The sequence below is a fragment of the Sardina pilchardus genome, chromosome 7, assembly GCF_963854185.1.
Source record: "Sardina pilchardus chromosome 7, fSarPil1.1, whole genome shotgun sequence".
Taxonomy (NCBI): domain Eukaryota; kingdom Metazoa; phylum Chordata; class Actinopteri; order Clupeiformes; family Clupeidae; genus Sardina; species Sardina pilchardus.
This window is the reverse complement of record NC_085000.1, coordinates 2,364,294-2,382,821: the sequence shown is the minus strand read 5'-3', so window position 1 is coordinate 2,382,821 and position 18,528 is coordinate 2,364,294. Positions and strand designations below refer to the sequence as shown.

The 18,528-nt window shown below is 46.3% G+C and overlaps 1 protein-coding gene across 8 annotated transcripts in view; it reads right to left on the bottom strand.

Annotated features, from left to right (window-relative positions):
• Window positions 1-476: 476 nt before the first annotated feature.
• The window catches only part of LOC134087081 (ankyrin repeat and SAM domain-containing protein 1A-like), a 139,846-nt gene continuing 121,794 nt past the window's right edge, over window positions 477-18,528 (bottom strand). For 6 of the 8 annotated variants that reach the window (XM_062540299.1, XM_062540301.1, XM_062540306.1 and 3 more), the window contains 9 exons: window positions 17,556-17,702; window positions 16,589-16,696; window positions 15,480-15,653; window positions 14,938-15,075; window positions 13,665-13,736; window positions 12,309-12,395; window positions 11,478-11,615; window positions 9,136-9,318; window positions 5,764-5,880 (listed from right to left, as the gene is read on the bottom strand). In XM_062540299.1, the coding sequence (XP_062396283.1) occupies window positions 5,764-5,880; window positions 9,136-9,318; window positions 11,478-11,615; window positions 12,309-12,395; window positions 13,665-13,736; window positions 14,938-15,075; window positions 15,480-15,653; window positions 16,589-16,696; window positions 17,556-17,702 (1,164 nt within the window). Of the gene's footprint in view, window positions 2,613-5,763; window positions 5,881-9,135; window positions 9,319-11,477; window positions 11,616-12,308; window positions 12,396-13,664; window positions 13,737-14,937; window positions 15,076-15,479; window positions 15,654-16,588; window positions 16,697-17,555; window positions 17,703-18,528 lie in introns of those variants that run through there. The other 2 variants (XM_062540303.1, XM_062540304.1) reach the window with 2 other exon arrangements.

Here is an 18,528-nt window from a genome sequence, read left to right as displayed (position 1 = left end):
CAGTTTGAATAGTTCCTGCAAAACCCCAATACGCTTGAATACTTTTGCTGCAATATCACTTTGTAAAAAAAGGGGTCATTAGTGTGGGCATACTGTGTTTACATGTGTGTGTGTATGTGTGTGTGTGTGTGTGTGTGTGGGCAAATCACAAAAGCAGTTATCTCTTTTATGCCAGAATGCTACAAAGAGTTGATCTGATTGTTATGCTGATCTAAAGTGTACCCGTAATCCAACCAGCCGAAGCACAGATTAAAGGCCCTTGCTATAGCATGGGTTCATAGGGAGTCCACACAAACAAACACACCAAACATGTTACTGAGATGCTTATGTGCTCCAAATAGTCCGCATGTTACACGATAGTTCATGAAGGAGTTGATGTGGAGTTGATCAGTGTAAAACTCGCCAGATGTTAGCTGTTCAATGTACACATGAAATGTGTAATATTTGCTTTTAAAGGAAAGGAGACAGACACAAGGCACTATAGATGTCATTTCTTCATTTATTAGTCGTACAATTATGAAAAATAATAATCATAAAAAAGACTGGAAGCCCAAGATTATTTACATTTTTTTCTCTTTTCTTTTCTCAGTTCCTGTAGTGAGGTTCACCAGAGTGTATAAGGTACTCTCAGTCAGATGTTAATAATTAGCTATCATGATATGTTGCGCTTTAAAAAGACTTTGTCCTCCCTCGGCTCGAGACAAATGGCAAACAAAAGAAAAAAAAAAACATTACAGGCTGTACATACAGTACATACATACATATACATATACATATATATATATAGATATCTATAAAATCAGAATCATTCAAGTATCAAAATACAGATCGCTCGAGGCTATTTTACAATCCCATTAGCATATGTTCGCATCATCATACATCATCATAGTCATCAATAGAATCTCATCAGTCCCATTGTAGTTGCTATGGTGATAAGCAAAGGTGCAAACCCCTAGACCAGGACCGTGTGGGGTGCGTGCGCACACCGTGCTTCAGAGCACTGTACTGTACGCTGTACCTCAGACATCCAAATGTACCACAAAAAGAGGCAATCAGTATCTATAGTCTCATTCAGAACTGTTCAAACTGCATTTCAAGAAATACATTTGCATGGACTTGTTTGGCTTCAGTGAAGATTTCTTTTCCCCCAAAACTGTTCTCTTGGCTCTTTTCTTTATTTTGTTTTTATTTTCTCTCCTTTTTTCTTTTTAAAACTTCTCATTTCATTAGACAGCCACTGAACTTCTGAGTGAGTAAACCACTAAAACATGATAAAGATAGAAAAGCTTGGTTGACCATTCACTCTTTAAAAGCTCTGCTACCTCCTGATTATATATATATATTTTTAAAAAAGCCAAAACACATCCATCCAGGAAGAGATGATGTCAACTGGTCTCAGATGGCAAAGAGAAGCCTTACTCGATTTTAGGATCACAGTTTATAACTCATTTACACATGTCTAGAAGAAATCATCAATATATTTCACTGAACGAATTGGGCATAACGTGGATATGAATGTACCATAGTTCTGAATGACCCTTGAACAATTGGACTCAATAAAGGGGTAGGTGCAGATGCAATATGGTAGTGCTACTTAGAAATGCAACTCCCAGTCCAGTATTGCACAAATTTAGACGGGGTAGCAAATAGTCCTATGTAAAAATCATTAACTTTAACATAAACATCGTACCTGTTTCTCAATAACTACAAATAGACAAATTTCAGGTGGAATGAACGAAATAATGCACAGCGTGTTTTCCCCATAACTATTTCACCTGGGTGTCAACCAGGGTGAACAGATTATAAGCAGTTGCTCTATGTTTTACAACCTGTGATGGATCGTTGCTATAGATGCAATCTATATTTAGCTGCTTTTTGTTTGACCACTGGAACGAATAAGACAAGTCTGCTTTTCATCAATTCACATTGGCTCGGAGGGAATGCCCAGAACATCTAATATGACCTGAGGAACTCATACTGCCCTCTTGTGGCCTGACTGGAGGCCTTCATATCTCCCTGTTCTCTCTCACACACACACAAACACATTCACACACACACACACACACACACACACACACACACAGTCAAGGGGATATGAGTGTTGTGTCTATTCTCCAGTGAACGCTGAAGGTGAGATGAATATGCCCGAGTGATGGGATGACGTCACACACCAAGCTTGTGATGAGAGCGGAGAGTCGTGCCGTTGCCTGCCAGGGGGTTTAGGGTCAGCAGAGTTATGCTTGCAGGTGAGTCATGCTTGCAGGTGAGCCCGACCCTGAGGATTCTGGTTCACTAACACGGCAGCTCCTTCCACAGTTTGTGTCGTGTCGAGTTGTGATGTGTTGTGTTTTGTTCTCAGTGTGGCTGGGTCAAGATGGATGGAGGAGGGTGGTGGTTGACGGGGGGAATGGATGGAGTAGTTCCTCCACTCATGTCAGTGTTTGAATTGTAATGCCGTTAACTGCTGCGGACAGCTGGTGAGGGTTAACTCTAGGTGTTGGTGGAGCCCTAGGGTATTTTGGTTACCCTACTGACACCGAAACCAACCCCCACACAGACAACCCCCACCGACATGCAGACTGTTCACCTCTCCCACACCAACACAGCTTCAGCTAAGGAAGGACACAGACACACACACACACTAATCAAACACAAATAATTTTGGGTTTCAAATTATACAAATTAAAGCTTAAAAAATATTTAGAACCAAGACAAAATAAATGTATGTGAAAAAAGTGACCAGAGTGGCAGACATGTCACCAGGAGGAAGAAAAGAGAAAGTGGTGAAAAAGGAAACAGAAAGTGAGTGCAGGAAGAGGCTCTTGGGTCAAACTGCCAGGTACATCCAATGTTATTTGAAATGGAGAAGTTTTGACGACTGAGACCGATACCATTTTGTATTCAATGAACTACACAATTTTGATTTGGCTGTGTAGGCAAATACAACTTTTGAAGCACCCAGGCATGCATGCTTGCTACATGTTTACTGAAGTTCATTAAGGCTTTGCTCTGAAGATCTGATTGGCTTGCTCATTTGGAAAACAAGGAGGTATAAGGCTCTGGTTATATGTGTAAATGCTAGTTCTCAGAGACCAGATTTGAGACACCCCTAGTTACTGGGCCTTGATACTGTACATGGTCATCCACATATGCCCGGTGATTCTGGTGACAACTCCACATCCACAAAAGGTACATCTACATAAATGCATCCTCCAGATGTGCTGTCTACACAGGTGACTGTTGAAATATTAGCTTGATAGCAGAGCACAATTCCAGATGTTTTCTCTAGTTAGTGGGTAGACACTAGACAGTAGATAGCATCACAGAACAGCAATGTCAGGTGCAATTGAACACAGCGACAAACTGTTAGCTACTTAACTGTTAGCTAGGAAGGTGCAAATTGACCAATTCAGTCTTGCTATGCACCAAAAACCTAATCATATTTTTCAGCATTGTTTTTGTTCAAAAAGCAATCTAAATTTGTTTTCACAGCCTGTATCACAGAGTATTTTAACACTGAGACAACAACAAGAGCAGTGATTGAAAATGCTACACATGGCATTCCTCACTCTAGGTGCCCTGAAACTAACCGACACACTTTGCAGACAACAGCCGTCTCAGAGAAGGTTCTGTTCCAGGTTCTGGTCTGGATCCTGAACCACCAGAGCTCTAACAGGCCTACTCAGCTCAGAACGGGCCCAGAGGCAGGTGCCGTGTTATGAATACCGCATTTCCTCTCAGGCCTGATCTGGCACTTGGGCTCTCACTGGAAAACTTGACTCATCACAGTGCTTAAACAAATCTCTCCGTTTGGCAAGAGACAAAGAGTTGCACAAAGTCTCAGAAAAGATGAGAAAGTGAACTCATCTTCCAAATCCCCCACCCCACCCCACCCCACCCTCAGTCTTCATCCACTCTATGTGGGGGCGAGTGGGAGTTCCTCCGAGTGCGTCAGGAGACTCCCTTCAAACGCAAACAGTCACACACAGAGGCGATAGGCTGGGTTCTCACAGCTGAGATCCAGGTAGTGTTCATTTGCTGTGCGCAGTGCGAGACAACGGGAACTTTAGGGAGGCTCCCCTGCCATCATCAGAGCCCACAGAGGTGTCCAAGAGTCAAAAAAAAAAAAAAAATAATAATAAAAAAAATCAGCTCTCCAAAAAAAATGGAAAAATGTTTTTCAGCATTTTTGCTGTGTCTTTTTTCCTTGGCTGTTTTTGTTTGATTTCATTTCATTATTCCAAGTAACAAGTTTCCCTTTGTCTCCTTTTGGTCTTTTTTTGTAGTTTGTCTCTTTTTTGTAGTTTGTTTTTGAGCTCATCTCGACTTTTCAGACATCAACAGTTCAGACAAAAGGAGGGAAATCGGTGGTTGAAGAGCAGTGCGCCTCACAGTGGCCGATGCCTGGCATAGACAGGGAAAGCACCAGAAGGGGGGGAAAACAAGATTGCATCACTAAAAAGTATTCATCTCCTAAAACACAGAAAAAGGGAGAGAGGTGACTTCTATTTAGGTAGTACAGAGGAGCAAGAGGACTGTCATGACTTTTGGCAAAGGGGCGGCAGGATGGTGGTGGCTGACTGTTAGATGATGCAGGACGGGTAGGCAGGATGATTGGTTAACTGGAGGAGACTGGATAAAGGCATTGGGGAGGTTCACCGTTTGATTCAGTGCAAGAGTGCTTGTCTAGCCTCCACGACAGTTCTCAGTTAGCACAGCTTTAGGGTACTTTGGCATTCAACCAATCAGCTTTGAGGGGGTTTCAATGTATGTTTTTAAAACAGAGAAGCATCTGCCAGGCAGAGGGTGTGCCCGTGGGGTCGGATGCGTTAGATCGTGCCTCTGGAGCTGGGGAACGGGGCAAAGCGGCTCGGCTCAGAACTTCATGCTGATGGGAGCGGATGGAGACTAAGCTCAGTCTAAGAGAGGGAGAGGATGGGGGGTGGGGGGAGGGCCGCGGGAAGAGACCGGATGCGAGCGAATGTACTGTATGCTACCTGGATACAAACACCTACTGCCATTTCGGTACACTAATGATATGATGTACAAATCCATACACAAAACTGGCAAATGACGAGCGAGAGTAAGAGTCAAAGTCCCCAGGGTATAGCTTCAGGGAGGGGGATGTTTTCTATGGCAGTCAGTGTTAGAAGGCTGGCAGGGGAGGGAGATGGGTGGGGTGGTGGACACAGGCGGAGTCCGGTTAGTTGAACGATGGTGGCTGCAGTGGGTTCTAAAGAGAAGCAGCCAGGAGAGCCGGAAAAAACAGGACCAGGCAGAGGCATCGGCAGAACCAAGATGAACCGAGTGGAACCGAGCTGAACCAAGCGCAAACAGGGGCAAGGAGGGAGGGAGAGAGAGAGAGAGAGAGAGAGAGAGGGAGAGGGAGAGAGAGAGAGAGAGAGAGATGGGGGCAGGCAGGTGGACGGGCAGGTGGACGGGCGCGCGCGCGCGAATGTGATGTCATACTGCAGGGGTCCAGCAGTCTTAGGAGTTAGGAGCCAGTCGGCACAAGGGGCGAGAGATGGAGAGGAGGAAGAGGAGGTGGTGGAGCAGGAGGAGGAGGAGGAGGAGGAAGAGGACGAACGAAAATAGGTCCATTTTGGCAAAGGGGGAGGGGATGGGGGCGCAGAGTCACAGTGAGAAGGCACAGAGCTGGAGGGTTTGAGGTGGAGAAGGGGTGGAGAAGGGGATCAAGGGTGGAGGCAGGAGAAGAGGAGAGGAGGAGGAGGAGGAGGAGGAGGAGAGAAGGAAGTGCCCCACTCAGAATATGGTGGTCTCGTACTTGGTGCTGATGGTGCGCTTGGACTCCTTGGGATCCACCAGCCACGTGGCGCTGCTCTGAGACTGGGAGTCGGCCTCCAGCTCCATGGGGTCCACCTGGGGAGGGCACAGGGACAGCACAGGGACAGCACAACATCAGCACAGGGCAGGGCAGGGAGGAGGGCCATCAGCTCACAGGGAAACAAACAAACCCATGGAACAATGCTAACTTGTATATGTACAAAACAGATGCAGAAACAAAATCAAATAAAAACAAAACAGAGGGGATCTAAAGAAAGAATAACCTTGTTATACCATATAACTGTAGTCTGGGGGAGGGAGGGGGTTATTGGTTTGTTTAGCTTAGAACTGTGTGACCCGTTTGCCTACATCAAACCATTTCAGCGAGCAACTATCTCACTCTGAACAGTACATAGCCAGCAGCTGGGCTAGTCCCTCTGTAGAGCATAATTGGAAGTGTAAAACAAATAATTGTCCATAATTAGAGAGAAGATAAATGGTTTGCAATTACAAAAAAATCCTCAAAGTACACTTTGTATCGTTAATTAAAGACAGTTGAACAACTGATCCACACGCCTGCGTTTGTGGCCAAACAATGAATATTTCATGGGTAATTAATTACACCATCACAGCTATGGTGAAAAATGTAGACTGTGCATTCCATCTTTTCATTTAGAAAGTTTAGACTTCCATTTAGAAAGTTTAGTTCTAAAATGATGAGTTAGCAAACATGTATTGATCAATAAATGCAAATGTGAGAAACTGTGTCATGGTATACACAATTTCAGGTCAACACAGCACAACACAACACAACACAAAACCACTATTTAAAAAGCATGGTGCCAATTCTTCATTCAGTAATGATTTTGGTATCAACATGTAATTACTGACCTCAACTACAACAACATTCTTTACAAAAAGCAAGCTACCCACTACTATGGAATATGAGAGTAGCCAAGATAACCAAGGCTTGGCCAACAGCAACAACAAGACACACCACCAGAGGTCCCTCCTGTCCCACAGGAATCCCAATGGAACCTCAGAACTCTCTAGAACATATCTCAGTGGAATGGGAACTGAACATTGGAATCCTCTGGTCAGTGTGCCAGCCAGCCAGCCAGAGTAGAAGAGTGCAGAGAGAGAAGACAGAGATAGTAAACACAACAGCATGGGGAACAGCGTTAGGAGTGCATGGGGGAGAATGCATGGACAATGGATAGTGAAAAGTGCGGCAGTGATTAATGTGAAGTGGGAGAAAGATACAGAGGTACAGTAGGCAGCCATGAAGGGGAGAGAGAAGGACGGACAAGAAAAGAGAAAAGAAGGAAGGGACAGAGGGATGGAGGGAGGGACAGATGGACAGACAGACAGAGAGAGAGCTGGACGGACACCTGGGCAGCAGGACTGCTAGAGTGCAGCGGGAGGAAGGAAGGTCGGTGGGTGGTGCACGTGTGACAGTAACAACAGCGGCTGTCGAGCAGAGGAGAGTCCTGAGAGACAGAGACAGAGACCACACAGACAAACAGAGAGAGAGAGAAAGAGAGTGATAGAGAGAGAGATATATAGATAGAGTGAGAGAGCGAGAGAAAGAAAGAAGAAGAGTGAACGTTTGTGAGAGATAGAGGGAGAGAAATAGAGGGAGAGAGAAAAAGTGGGAAAGAGAAAGAAAGTGGGAAAGAGAGAAAGAAAGACAGGGAGAGAGAGAGGGAGGGAGAGTGGCCATAGCAGAAAGAGAGTAAGAGAGAATCGGAGATGGAGACAGAGAAAAAAAAGCAGGAAAGTGTGAGAGAAAGAGACATGAAAGAGAGAGTGAAAGAGACAGCAGACAAGTTGAGGTGGGGAGGGGTTTAGAGAGAACAGAGAGAAAGAGCGAGAGAGTCCACAGTAACAAAGAGAAGGAGTGGGAGACAGAAAACAGAAGATAGAACGGGAAAGAGTGATCAGAAACAGAGATATAAACAGCACGTGGAATGTGGAAGAGAGAAAATGGCAGCACCAAACCAAAATAGCATGACACAGCAGGCATTAATAGCTTTACCTATGACCCATCTACTGACATATGAAAACAACATCGACTCCACAGGGGGGTTATGCACTACGATTCTGTTGAGCTTGCTGAAAACATCCAGGCAGTGGGCTATGTTTACAGGAAATGTCTGTAACCTTTTCAGTTCTTAAAAATGTATCAACATATCAAAGCTAATGATTATGCAGTAGGCTTCCATATTAACATTGTTTTTTTCCCCCAGAGTAAGGGACCCAGACTGGGGTTTGTTATGAACCATTATAAACCATTAATTAGTTACTCTGCCGAAAGAGTAGCAGAGCTGCTCTTCTGTACGTTTATGCTGAATAGGACACAAAACCGCAGGCTGGAGTGGTGCAGTTGAAAGCAGCCCTGGCGGTAAGCGTGTTCACAGCGGATATGTATTGAGCTTCCTGAACGGCTGGCCCTGAAAGGCTAATCACCAAATTCATTATTTAAGCCATTATTCAGATCAGAGGTTAGCAAATCTATATAGCGCAATGACTGTGGCTGCAGGCTAGAAAGAGAAAGAGGAAAGAGAGAGAGAGAGGGAGAGAGAGAGAAAGAGAGAGAAAGAGAAGAAGAGAGACAGAGAGAGAAAGAGAGAGAGGGGGGGGTAGGTTTTGTGCGCAAGCAGATGTGTGTGTGCGCGTGTGTTGAACAGGTAGAGTTCTTTTCTAATTAGACTGTAACTGAGAAAGTGACTTTAACAGCCTCTTAACAAGGTAATGGCTGAAACACATGTCTCAAGGCCCCACAAAAGCCTGCTAATGAAATCATTAAATCTTTTCATATGCACGTCTGCCGCCTGGGACTCGTATGATCTGCGTGAGGCAATTTAGCCTCTCTTTCCACTGGCTCCTCCTGCACAAACACACTGCAGAAACGCTCCAACTTTAAAACACGTGTGTGTGTGTGTGTGTGTGTGTGTCTGTGTGTGTGTGTGTACAGGAGGGTCTGAAGACAGAATGACTTAAGGGGGGGTTCAAACCAAAGATTTGCAATGAAATGAACTGCAACGTTCTAAAACCTTGCAACTGTGACTTAACATGTCAAATGCCTGGTGACGGCTTGCGACGACAAATGCAACATTTAATTCAGACCCCTGCAAGTCCTTCTGCAACGGTTTCGCCTTGTCGCGCATCTTTGGCGTGAATTGGGCAGGCGGCGTTACAGTGTTTGGTTCCGAAGGGTGTGTCTGTATGAGCCTAGGAGCATGTGATGTACCGGTATTCACATTCAGATGTGCGTGTGTGTGTGTGTGTGTGTGTGCGTGTGTGTGTGTGTGTGTGTGTGTGTAACAGTTCATCCGTTCGGACACTCACCCCCGACTTCCTCATGCTCACCCGTGGCTTGGGCACCGGCCGGCTGGTCTTGGTCTCGATGACCTCTGACCCCGCGCCTCCGGGCATGCCCTGCTGCTTTTTGGTCCTCTGCGCCTGCAGTGCGAGCTGATAGGCCACCTCAAACGCCTGTCCCAGGGTCAAGATGATCTCATAGGTCAGGTTCTGTCGAGAAAGGCGGGACCAAGAACAGTGGTGGTGAGATATACGAGAGGCTGGAAAAGACAACGCTCTGACAAGAGACACTGTCGGCTCGGCTTGTAGATCCGGTTACATCTGATACACATTGATCTAATCTCTTTTGCAGAGGACCTAAATCTATTATTAAACTCATTACCCATTAAGAGCCCCGGGATGTGCAAGTTTAATCTGATTTCCATATGATAAGTATAACAGGTAATTTAATCTCACAGAGGGCAATGCATCGCAGTAGGAGTTTAGTCTGCAGATCGCTGAGAAGTGCATATAAATTAAGACAGCATTATAAATGAAACTGAATCAAGGCTGTGTGTGTGTGTGATGTAGTGTAACCAGGGTGAAAATACACGGAACTGTTCTCGGTGTGTAGCTACCGGATCCCTGGAGAGCGAGGTAACTCGAGGGGGAAACACAAAACGAAACGAGAGAACTGCAAGTCATCTTTTTCCCCCTTTCCTTTATCTTCTTAAAAAAAGAAAGACAGAAAGAAAAAGAGACGTCTTGCTTCCTGCATCAATGTCAAACAGGAGAGAACGTGTGACAGCAAGCTGTTCCTCCCCGGTTCCCACGTCTCCGCGCACCTGTTCTGGCTACCCTGCTGTGTTCCGACGGTCGGGTCTTTATTCAGACGTTCCGTCTGGGAACAAACGGACCGGAATCACAAAACAGAGGTGGCAGAACCTGCGCTGACGTTTCAGGCTAAAGACGCTGTCAGGATTGTATCAGCGCACGTGTGCCTGGATTAAAGCTGCAAGACAAACACACTTCTGGATCTCAAATCCTGCCCACTTGCCTTCCTCATATGGAGCCTTCCTGACACTCATCTCCACTCTGCTGACTAGCACTGTCCTCTATTCACTATAACAGTCACGATAACCAAAAGGCATCTTCATCAAGACAGCCTGCCATAATATTTGTGATTGGTGTGCCTGGCTGCGAACAAGATCAAAGCAAAAAAAAAAAAAAAAGAAAAAAAAATAGATTCACAGCTGTGCTCCCTGTGTTGACCAGACATGAGTCATCTTGTCAGAACGTAATTAATACAAAGTGAATCTGTAGTGGAACTAAAAAGTGAAGGCACGGTTTAGCATATGGGAGGAGAAAAAAAATGTGGCACGGTGACCGCTGTCTGAGCCTGAGCTTCCTCAACTTCTTTAACTGCCAAACTGCCCTCGGCTGACCATTAGTTATGCAAGTGGTCCTCCATAGACGCCATTGTTTCTGTAACTCAATTGGAGGTCGGTGTGTGTGTGTGTGTGTGTGTGTGTGTGTGTGTGTGAGGGGAGGGGTTTTACGGGTAAGTCTGGTACGTGCAGGAATCAGATCCCACATTGGTCGATATGCTTTAAAAGGGAGTCATATACACTGGCGGTGTGGTCAGTCTGCTGGTATCGAGTGAGGGATGGGGTGGGAGTGGTGTTAGCTTAACAGCACTGTGGATAGGCCTGGGTCTTTTGTTGCTTTCCTGGCTGGAGAACGAGGTCAAGAGGCTAATGGTGAGCTCAGGGCTGATCAAAAGGGGTCCATTGAACCGAGGCGAAGGTTAAGGGCAAAAGGGAAATTAAGCAAAGAGAAATAACGGCATGGTTAGCCTTGAAGTGTTAATGCTTTGTGTTACTACAGCAAGGATTCTATAGTCAGGGTACCAAACTGTGCCCCTGGACATCTTTCTACAAGTAGTATTTAGCTTAAACAATCAGCACAACCATTAAAGGCTGAACTGAATCCTGTGTTCTACAGGGTAGTAAAGGCACACTGTAACCCTGGCTAAATACTACAGGATAACGTTAAACACTGTTCTAAAAGGTAGTTTGTGTATTGCTTTGTTGAATACCCGGAATATTGTTTGTGTATTGCTTTGGTGAAAATCTAGAATAGTGTTTATGTATTGCTTTGGTGAAAATCTAGAATAGTGTTTGCATATTGCCTTAGTGAAAATCTGGAATGTTCATGTATTGGAATAGTGTTTATGTATTGTGTGTTGTTTGGTGAATATCTGGAATAGTGTTTGTGTATTGTTCTGGTGTATATCTAGAACAGTGTTCATGTATTGTTCTGGTGTATATCTGGAATAGTGTTTATGTATTTCTTTCGTGAATATCTGGAACAGTGGCGGCGGCCCTTACTACGTCTACTGTGCTGAAGACGTGGCAGTAGTGGTGGCTGGTCTGCAGGTCCTTGGTGATGTAAGCAAAGGTGCACAGGTCCTCCGGATCCTGAGCTGCACACGAGATGTTCCTTATCTCGTGTTCCGCAATGATGTTCTGCAACGGAACAGACAAAAGGGCCAAGCTGTCAAGTCCTGTGTCTCTTAGTCAAAGAGGAGTGCACAAACAAAGAGCCCTGACAGTTATGAATTACTGCAGGGACAGGAGAGATGTCTTTTCACCGTCAGCAAGTGTTAGCCTTTTATACTGTACACACTGTATGGTCAGTATTGATGGATGACCCTACCCTCTAGGTTTAACAAAGAGAAACAGAAAGAGAAAGAGAAAGATCCAGAGATAAAATAGAGGTAGGTACTGTAGATATAGTGCCAATGAGAGTGTGTGGAATACTGTATGTGTGAGAATGTGAGTATTCAACACCTAACTTGTACACATGCACAACACACACACACACACACACACACACACACACACACACACACACACACACACACACACACACACACACACACACACACACACACACACACACACACACACACACACACACACACACACACACACACACACACACACACACACACACACACACACACACACACACACACACACACACACACACACACACACACACACACACACACACACACACACACACACACACACACACACACGCACCTCTTGATGACTCATGATGGTGAGTCACTCTATACCCCAAAAGTCTAAATGTCAGAGAATTTTTTAAGGCTCAAAACTCGCGAGCGAGCGAGCAGCAGCAGCAGCACCCACCTTGTTGGCTGCGTCAATGAACTTCACCCCTTTATAGGTGATGGAGAGGATGATGGTGGGAACCTTCCTCAGCTGCTCCGTCGACCTCTACAGGAAATCACACACACACACACACACACACACACAATCAGAGTCCAGTCTCGTCCCATCCCATCGGCGGGCGCCGACAGCGCTGGACTTGACAACACCACTAAAACGCTCTGGGTGACCTTACACTTGGCAGCGTTGGCGGGCTGTATATTTTCGTGGGCGCTGGCAGTGGGAAGTGAGCGAGCGAGTAAGTGAGTGAGTGGGCAGACAGCGTGGCTCCACCATGGCTCATCTCCTAATGGTTCCCCCTGGCAGTGATAACAGCAGCCGCTGTTTGCATCTGCCTCCGAGATGGATCTTCCCCAGACTCGCGCTATTGTAACGCAATCAATAACGGTTCAAAACGCAACGCCGCCAAAACAGGCACCCTGGCGAGGAACTCACTTAACCTTATCGGTGTGTGTATGTGTGCTACGCAGTATTGGGACTGAAACAGAGGCACTGCTCCATCACCCTTCTCTGTCCAGGGAGTAACGCGTGTGTGTGTGTGTGTGTGAGTGTGTGTGTGTGTGTGTGTGTGTGTGTGTGTGTATGTGTATGTGTATGTGTGTGTATAACGCAGTATTGGAACCGACACAGAAGCGGAGGCACTGCTCCAATACCCTTCTCTGTCCAGGGAGTAACATACGTACGTGTGTGTGTGTGTGTGTGTGTGTGTGTGTGTGTAGCAGAGGGGGGCCCATGAGTCATCTGCACTCAGCAGGGTGGGGCGGCGCCATGTCGTGGGATTGATCACCAGCGGCGATCGTTTTGGATGGAGGTGTGTGTGTGTGTGTGTGTGTGTGTGTCTATGTGTGTCATTTTGGATGGAGCTTTGGTTATCCGTTTAAATGGAAATGAGCAGGAGCTGTTCATTAAGCGCAGCGGGCTACGGCCCCTCCAGGCATGCTAACTCAGCACATACCAATGGTGCTTCAGCAGCTGGAGTGCTTACCCAACACCACGCCTATGCCTTATTACCTCAGTACTCAAAGCATGGCCATGTTGGAAGACAGGCGCTTAATGGCTAACAGGTTTGCAGGTGGAACGCGCGTTGCATTTTTAGCATATAGTTGGCTAACTATGCTATTACCAAATAGCATTACCTTGCGTGTAACTCTTTATGAAATAAATAAATAAATACATGAATAAATAAAAACAATTGATGTGGATGTGGATGTCAAGGTCTCTCTTCTCCTTCAGTGCAAACTCAAAGCCATGAATAAATGAAGACGCCAGTAAACTGATCTCAGAGCAGAGGTGAAGATGGCGGACTACAGTACGTACCCTCATTTTAGCACAGGCGTCTTGTGTGGACTCTGTTCCCCGCAGGTCTTTGATGAGCATGGAGCCCAGGTACTGCACACACACACACAGAGAAACAAGTGAGTTACACACACTTACTGAAAGAGTAACACACATACACACCTAACCCTTTACCCTTCTATTGGGTTTAGAGTCAAATGACAGAGACACACACACACAGCATTCACACAGCTCACGGGCACACACACACCTAAATCTTAAAGCAATAGTTCGGAATTTTGGACATAGGACCTCATTTCCAACTCAGTCTGGGTGATATAGGTCGGTGAAGACCATTTTCAGTGAATTTCTGCCCTTCCTTGAGTTGCAGCGTTCATCTCGTGCTAACGTAGGTGCCGAGATAACGCAAGCCAACGGTAACATCCAGCCTGCCTCTGAAAACACTCCACAGATCACTCGAAACAAATAAATTATAACGTCAGACTATCGATGCACATGCCACATGTTGATAGAACAATGTTAGAAATAAAACTAACCTTGCATCGCATTGCAATAGCCTACTTTGTTCCCTGTATGGCAGTGGCGGATTGATATTGAGAAACTAGTCCCTCAAATTGTAATAAATCATTGAGTTGCAAGGTTAGTTTTATTTCTAAAATTATTCTATCAACACATGTATATCGATAGTCTGACGTTTTAATTGACTGGTCTCGGGTGTGCGGTGGAGTGAGTAAGACTGTTGTTGATATCAGACTGATGTTACCGTAGAAATGCGGTAGCTCAAAACCAGCGTTAGCAAAGGGGGACGCTGCAACTGAAGGAAGGGGCTAAACTCGATAAAAAACGGTCTCCACCAACCTATATCACCTCGGTAAAGTTGGAAATTAGGTCCTATGTCCAAAATTCCGAACTATTCCTTTAACCCCTCTATTGGGTTTGGTGTCAAATGACAGACACACACACAACTGTGCACTGGGAGTTTGGCAGCATCACACCCTTGTGACCTTGACCCACATGTCACATGAGAACATGTGGGGCTTTGAAACTGCCTCCAAACAATGGCTACTTACGCTATTAGCAAACAGCTAACCTTACATGTAACTCTTTCTTATCTCGCCCATTTCACTGAAGTGAAGGCTTAGAGATGAAACTGGTGCTTTCTGGGAAAAAGCGTGTCCTCCTGAAGCATAGCCTGAGGAGCCAGGCTCATATCTCTTAGACTGTAGCGCAAGTGTGAGTGTGTGTGAGTGTGTGTGAGCGTGTGTGAGCATGTGTAAGTGCCGCCGGCGCTCACGTTAGCCTCGTAGCCGCAGGACTCGAAGATGAGCTTCTCCGGCTGGTGGTGCCAGTTCTGGACGGGGGCGTACGGAGCAGCCAGGCTCGGGGGTCGCAGGGTCAGGCGAGGCTCTCTGTGCCGGTCCTCGTACCGCTCCTGGAGGAGGGACAGTAAGGGAGGGATGGAGAGAGAGAAGGAGAAAGAGAAAGAGAGAGAGAGGAGAGAAAGGGAGAAGGGGGGGTAGAGAGAGAGGGAGGGGGTGAGAGAATATTAGCTAGATGACATGTGCGACGACAGGAGCATTGAGAAGAGAAAGCTGTTTGGATATGAAATAATAGCAGACAAACCAACACAAACATAAAGATCAACGGGAGGAGAGATCGATAAACAGAGAGAAAGAGAGACCGAAGTCAAACAGAGTAAACAAACAGCCAGCTCCCCCCACCCCCCCCCCCCCCCCCACACTGTTTGCAAACTGATCCCAGTCCAGCGACCCGTGTGATGTACGGAGCCGGCCGGGGGCGGCGAGGGCTCATCATGAAGCAGCAGGGTCCACTCACGTGCGAGTAGAGCCGCTCGCTGCGCGGCCGCTGCACCATGTCGTACTCCGGCTCCGGCGGCCCTCCTCGCCTCCTCCCAGAGTCCCCGGGGGGCAGCAGCGGGTCCATGGAGCGGCCCGTGTACGAGTCCATGTGGCTCAGGGGCGAGGACTGCTGAGACATCAGGTCCTGGCACTACACGCGCAGAGAGAAGGAGAGGGAGGGAGAGAGAGAGAGAGAGAGAGAGAGAGAGAGAGAGAGAGAGAGAGAGAGAAAGAGAAGGGAAAGATAGATAGAGAGAGAGAGCGAAAGAAAGAAAGAAAGAAAGAAAGAGAGCGAGACAGAAAGATAGATAATAGAGAGAGAGCGAGAGAGAATGAGAGAGAGCGAAAGAAAGAAACAAAGAGAGCAAGACAGAAAGATAGAGAGCGAGAGAGAATGAGAGAGCGAGAGAGAAAAAGAGAGAGAGAGAGAGAGAGGAGCAGGGAACAGCATTTAAAAACCTATTACATAGCATGCCCATTTGTTCCCAAGTAGTGGGAGTTTCATTTAAAGCAATCGTATAATAATACACAATATCAAATGGCCTCATTCGTTTAACTCCACATCTCTTTGTGAAGCCTCCCAATAACCTTGGGTTCTAGTGCGCTTCTCACATGCATGGCAGCAATATGCATATGGTTAAAAGCACATACACTTTTTTTAATGTGTTTCTGTAGGCGTGTTAGTGTGTGTGTTGTGAGACTGACTATGATCAGGGAGAGGCAGACGTGCATGTGTGTGTGTATGCGCGTGTGTGTGTTGTGAGGCTCACTCTGATCTGGGACAGGCACATATGAGTGTGTGTGTGTGTTGTGAGACTGACTCTGATCTGGGAAAGGCGTGAGTGAGTGAGTGTGTATGCGCATGTGTGTGTGTTGTGAGGCTCACTCTGATCTGGGAAAGGCGTGAGTGAGTGTGTGTGTGTGTATGTGTGTGTGTGTGTGTGTGTGTGTGTGTGTGTGTGTGTGGTGAGACTCACTCTGATCTGGGAAAGGCGTGAGTGAGTGTGTGTGTGTGTATGTGTGTGTGTGTGTGTGTGTGTGTGTGTGTGTGTGTGTGTGTGTGTGTGTGTGTGTGGTGAGACTCACTCTGATCTGGGAGAGGCGCGGGGGTTTAACGGGCGGCTCCTCATAAGGCCGCTCAGCCAGTGATGCAATAATTCTCTTCCTGTGTCCCAGCAGCGTGATCTTTAGTACCTTCACACCACACCAGAAACAAAAGACAATGTGAGCACAGAGCACACACACACACACACACACACACACACACACACACACACACACACACACACACACACACACACACACACACACACACACACACACACACACACACACACACACACACACACACACACACACACACACACACACACACACACACACACACACACACACACACACACACACACACACACACACACACACCAAACCACACTTCACACAGATCTATAGGACATACACACAATACATTATACAAATTCAGATCAAAGTAGAGTGTACTATTTCACTAATGCAAAAAGAACACACACAAAACAAAATGCTAGCAATGCAAGTATATAAAGTATAAAAGTAAAGATTAAAGGATATGCAGATTGCTCATAGCTGAACTCAATAGAAGACTAAAAAGAAAATGGATCTTGGAACTTTCTATCAGTGCCAGAGAATTATAATGTTTTCAACCTTAACATCAAGGGCCGGCTTCCCATACAGGGATTAAGCCTAGTCTTACAATAAAAGAAATCTTCAATGAAAATCTCCATTGAAAAAAGCTTTTAGTCTAGGACTAGGGCTTAATCCATGTACGGGAAATTGACCAGAGATATCTTAAAAGGGCTCATTTATACTTCCAACGGTTCACTTCAACACTGTAAAGAAACGTATTTATCTGCCGGGAGTTTTTCCCTGTAGAAATCGCTTCCTTCTCTGCCCTGCTCTCTCTGCCCTTGGAGGGGGTGGGGGTACAATTTAGTGTGTGTGTGTGTGTGTGTGTGTCATCTTGAATGGTGATCCGCGAGGGATTAGCCATTTCGGTGGCGGCGGCATGGCTGCTCACATTGACGATCTCGAGCTCCCACAGGTTCTTGACGCACTCCAGGGTGCGGTAGCCGCTGGACAGGAAGTTGTGCAGGTACTCCTGCAGGCCCAGCGCGTCCAGCCAGGACGAGAGCGACGTGCTGCCGTCACAGCCCAGCGGCTTCACCTGCAGAGGGACGCGCCGCGCCACACCACACCGCGCCACAGAGGAGGGGAGGAGGAGACGCAGTCTGGGTTAGAGTGTGGCCAGAGGAGACAGGCACAGGCACACACACACACACACACACACACACACACACACACACACACACACATCTATATCTATTCGTATTATTTAACCTAAGCCAAGAGCCCTCACACAGAGAGTGTACGTATGAACACACACACACAGACACACACACACACACACACACACACACACACACACACATCTATTCATATGATTTAACTCAAGCCAAGAGCACACACACACACACACACACACACACACACACACACACACACACACACACACACACACACACACACACACACACACACACACACACACACACACACACACACACACACACACACACACACACACACACACACACACCTATTCATATGATTTAACTCAAGCCAAGAGCCCTCACACAGAGAGTGCACGTGTACACACGCAAGTCAACACTAGCTAGCAGATAAATATCCTCACAAAAATATAATTTTCACCCATTCACACTCGCGCACACACACAGACAACACTCTCTCTCTCACACACACACACAGTCACACACACACAAATTACAGCTTGTGTAGATGAAAGAGGCGTGTGAGTGCCAAAGACGTCACAGTGGGTTTAGCGTATTGTAAATCCCTTTTGTAAACACAAATTAATTTGCGACTCGTCCCCAAATTACAGAGGAGGAAAAACATTAAAATAGCCCCATTCAAAAGCCCAGCCTCCAGTCCATAACACTTTATAGACGCAGATCAAACAGACTTGTGCTCCG